General features: G+C 48.2%; 1 protein-coding gene across 1 annotated transcript in view; it reads right to left on the bottom strand.

Moving 5' to 3' along the window:
• The window catches only part of LOC106809351, a 34,797-nt gene that overhangs the window by 5,134 nt on the left and 25,543 nt on the right, over positions 1–4,120 (bottom strand). Inside the window, exon 4 of the mRNA XM_014812415.1 lies at positions 1,111–1,290. Coding sequence (XP_014667901.1) covers positions 1,111–1,290 — 180 coding nt within the window. The remainder of the gene's footprint in view (positions 1–1,110; positions 1,291–4,120) is intronic.

The following is a 4,120-nucleotide window of genomic DNA, read 5'->3' as shown; positions in this document are numbered from 1 at the left end:
GAGAGAGAGAGAAAAAAGCGAGACGAGGCAGTTTTGTGTATGGACGGGAGGCGGCGCGCTTTGTACGTGTGTGCGGCCGGCGGCGGCGGCGGCGGCGGCGGCGGCGGCATGCGTGCGACAGCCTCGCCACGCGAGCCGCGTAAAAGTTTACGGCGGCCATACGCCGCGCACTTCCGCTCTAATGGAATCGAAAATTATATTGCCGCCGCCGCTGCGTTTGATTCGGCGGTGGTGCGGCAGGTCGTAGGCTGCAGTGAGCGCGCCGGCGGTGGCTGGTGCAAGTGTGGGGAATTGTCGAGTAATTATCTTTACAACCGCGATGCGTGCGAAACACCATTAAAATTATTTGATCGAGCGATACGGTGTCGGGGTGTCGCCCAGGCGGCGCTGCAATCGCCGTATTTCAGCTGGCGGTTGCATGCTCTATTCCCATCCGGAATTGTTTGCCTCGACTGCGAAGCCAGCCGCGTCAGCGCACGTTCCGCGATTTTTGTTCAGTTGCCATGGCCACTCAAATGCGGGATTCGGCCAATTAGCATGAACGCTTTCCTGTCCATTTATTGAAGTAATTATTACCAAGCAAACAAGTGGTGAATCGGCGTGGATTAGTATCGCTGATAATTGAATCTATAAATTTTGATCAACACGCGAATATTTCACGTTCTGATCAAATTCATCACGATAACATACAGTTGATTCTACAGCGGTAATTACGATGGATTGGTGTAAAAAGGCTATGTAAAACCTTACTACGATTATCGAACGTATGCTAGGGAATATAGAGCATGCGCGTAATGATGAAATACTAATATGAATGACACCCGGCACGCATGCGCGTACACACAGGCATCGTGCATAAACAGTTATTGGTATGATACCAGAGAACCGTTTTCTGAACTATAACTACTATTCTGAGATTGCGATCCGTCGCAATTGAATGCTCATAGATTCGAATTTATATCGCTGCTTATAAAGTATTCTTAGACGATGTCTCTAGAATCTAGATATCTCTAAATGCTACAGCACATGCGCGCGGGGTCGCCACCTATCGGATAATTTTGGAATCATGCAGTAGTGAGAAGGGCAGCGTTTCTGGTTGCTATGCGTTACCTTGGCAATCCATAAGGCGGCAGTGTTTGGTTTCGACCGGCGCACCGGGACAGAATTGTCCGCCATTCAACGGCCGCGGATCATCACAGATACGATAACGATTCTGTACTCCGTCGCCGCAAGGGGCGGTGCAATCGCCCCAGCCGCTCCACGCGCTCCAAGCTCCATCTACGACCGGTTCTGAAAAGTAATGACAGTCGGTGAAACGATAACTAGTGCGATTGCAATCACGTATAATGGCGCCTGCTGAGGCTATTCTAACGTCGCGTTGATAGAAATTAGTTCTTTTAAATACAGATTAAATATAGAATTATGATTAGACTGATTCCCCAAGTCGTTGCTGACATTTGATGTGCTGGGCATAGTCCCAAAGACCCAAGTTTGGCGTTGGTCTACTTACTGATGATAAAACGTAAACTACACGATGGAATTTCGTACATTTCGAATTAGTATAGATATAATGTATGAGTAAAATGTGAAGGTATAGTTTCTATATAGTACCATAGACCAAACAGAGGCAACCTCTACTTCGCTTTTTTTCTCCATCCGGAATCGTTCTGCAGTTTTGCCTACCGGCAAGCGAATAATATAGTTGACGTTAACACAACGCTGGACAAATGAAACCCGGCTGAATCACGCTAGCAATCAAACAATCAACGATTAACGTGTCGCCACGCTTACTCCATCACCATCTATACATCTCCTGTTCGATTTGTCCGCGTGAAAAAATCCCAGCGTAAGTATAACACGGGCGCGTTATATAACCGCACGCCCTGCGTATTCAGCACGCGCAAGTTCCGCCGCGCGCGTGTGTTCGCAGACGTGCGGCGGGGGTGGTGGTGGGTGACTACTACTTTGCTACGCCACGCACTATATTTTCTCGTTATTTCATCATATTAGCCGCCTAATCGACAGCACTTTGTAAAGCGACACGCAACGCTGGCAGCCGACTGAATGAGCGCGACACGACGTCTGCGGCGTCGCGCTGGTAATAGTGGTGATTACCGCACGCTACCTACCGACACGGCCAGCTACACACGCACGGGCGCACGCGCACGCACACACAGACATGCACGCACACAAACACACACACACGCGCGCACGGGCGCACGCACGCACACGCACGGGCGCACGCACGCACATACACGGTTGCACGCGCACGCCGCACGCACGCACGCGCACACACACGGGCGCGCGCACACACACGCACACACACACGCACACACACGCACACACACACACACACACACCACCACACACACACACACACACAAACACACCACACACACACACACTCTCACACACACACACACACACACACACCACACACACACACACACACACACACACACACACGCACGCACGCCACGCCACACACACCACACACACACACACAGACACACACACACACACACACACACACACACAACGCACACACACACACACACACACAATACATATATATATAGTATATATATATATGTATAATATATACAGACACGCGAGCTTAGGGTAGTATTCGAGGGACGGATGTATCCCCCCTGTATAGTAATGTATCGTTGGCCGCACGATTGATTATTATTATTGAAACTGACGACAACGTTTGCACATCTGGGCTTTTTCAGTGGTCACATGGTACGTCACCATGCACCATAATATGTCTACCTATAGTACTTTGTTGTCGGAGAGAGAAAGAGAGAGAGCTGTGATTTTAGCTAATTTCATGCGTTGAAATATCTGCCACTGCCATACGGACAAAACTCCTCCACCAGCGTGGATTTGTTCTAGTTTAACGGAATACCCATTCGATAAATTTAATAATATCAATAGTGAAGGAATTTTGATAATAATTAATATATAATATATGTGTAATATATTGTGGAATCGCATAATATTATACATATAGTAATTTAAACTGCGTCTTTGTATTATCAGGAGAGATATATAAACAAAATAAAAAAGATTGAATTTCTAATAATTACACACATTTATTTTTATTCACTCTGATATTATATAATTAAAATATTCACGCTTGAAAATAATTTTTGGATGGCCTCCGATTCGTGCGTTTTTCTCGTGCGTGATTCACTTCTCGCTTCTCTCCATCTCCGCGTATCCATCTACGCACTTATATGGATATAATCAATTAGAAATGCACTTCGCTATACGTCTGGATAATAGATCAGATGCGTTCAATGTTTGACGTCGCTAGTGATAAATATCGCTTTGTTGGTTCGTCGCCGCCAGAGAGTCTGTGTCGCCATGTCAACATGTCAGCCATCTCCGACTAATTCCTCTCCGTCCGCGCATGCGCAGTGCGCGAATGGTTTCACGTAATGCGTGTCGTAAGTATTGCGAGCGCAGACGCACGCACGCACGTCCCGGGGGGGGGGGTCTGTATTGCACGCGTTAACGATTCTACAGCCGCGACGCGATGACCCACGTTGCGATGAGAGCCGATGAAATACGTGAGAATGTACGCAGATCTATCTCTAACCCTAACTCGGAACAGGCACTAACCCGCACACACACAAGTTAGTGACGGACAGCGGTAGCGGTCTAACCCGTGCAGAATTCTGCTTACGGCCCAATGGAGACTATCGCTAGACATTCGCTAGAATATGTTATTAATCTATATACGCTCACAGAGTAAAAGATTTCAGTGCTGGTCAGATCTTTACTGTGACAGCTGCCGGTGACCGCGCAGCCGCGCTTTGTAGGGTTCCTTCGCTCGTGCTTCAGTATATATAGCACCATTAATGTATAGCACACGTGTGCGTGAGGGATTCGGATGAAGCCCTATAGCCTAATAAAGCCCGCGATCGTGCGCCATACTGCACATAGGTTATCGCATGTGAAGCTCTCGTTCACGCGATGGTGATCGCACAAATCGAAGCTTTCGTCACGCAGGCATTGACACGCCGAGTCGTTACACCGCCGCTAGGGGCGCTGTAAACCCATGCCGACCTAGACACCGAGAGAGAGAGAGAGAGAGAGAGAGAGGGAGAGG

The sequence above is a fragment of the Priapulus caudatus genome, unplaced genomic scaffold, assembly GCF_000485595.1.
Source record: "Priapulus caudatus unplaced genomic scaffold, Priapulus_caudatus-5.0.1 Scaffold347, whole genome shotgun sequence".
In the NCBI taxonomy this organism is placed as follows: domain Eukaryota; kingdom Metazoa; phylum Priapulida; class Priapulimorpha; order Priapulimorphida; family Priapulidae; genus Priapulus; species Priapulus caudatus.
Note: the sequence above shows the minus strand (reverse complement) of the source record. Positions and strands in the feature narration are given on the sequence as shown.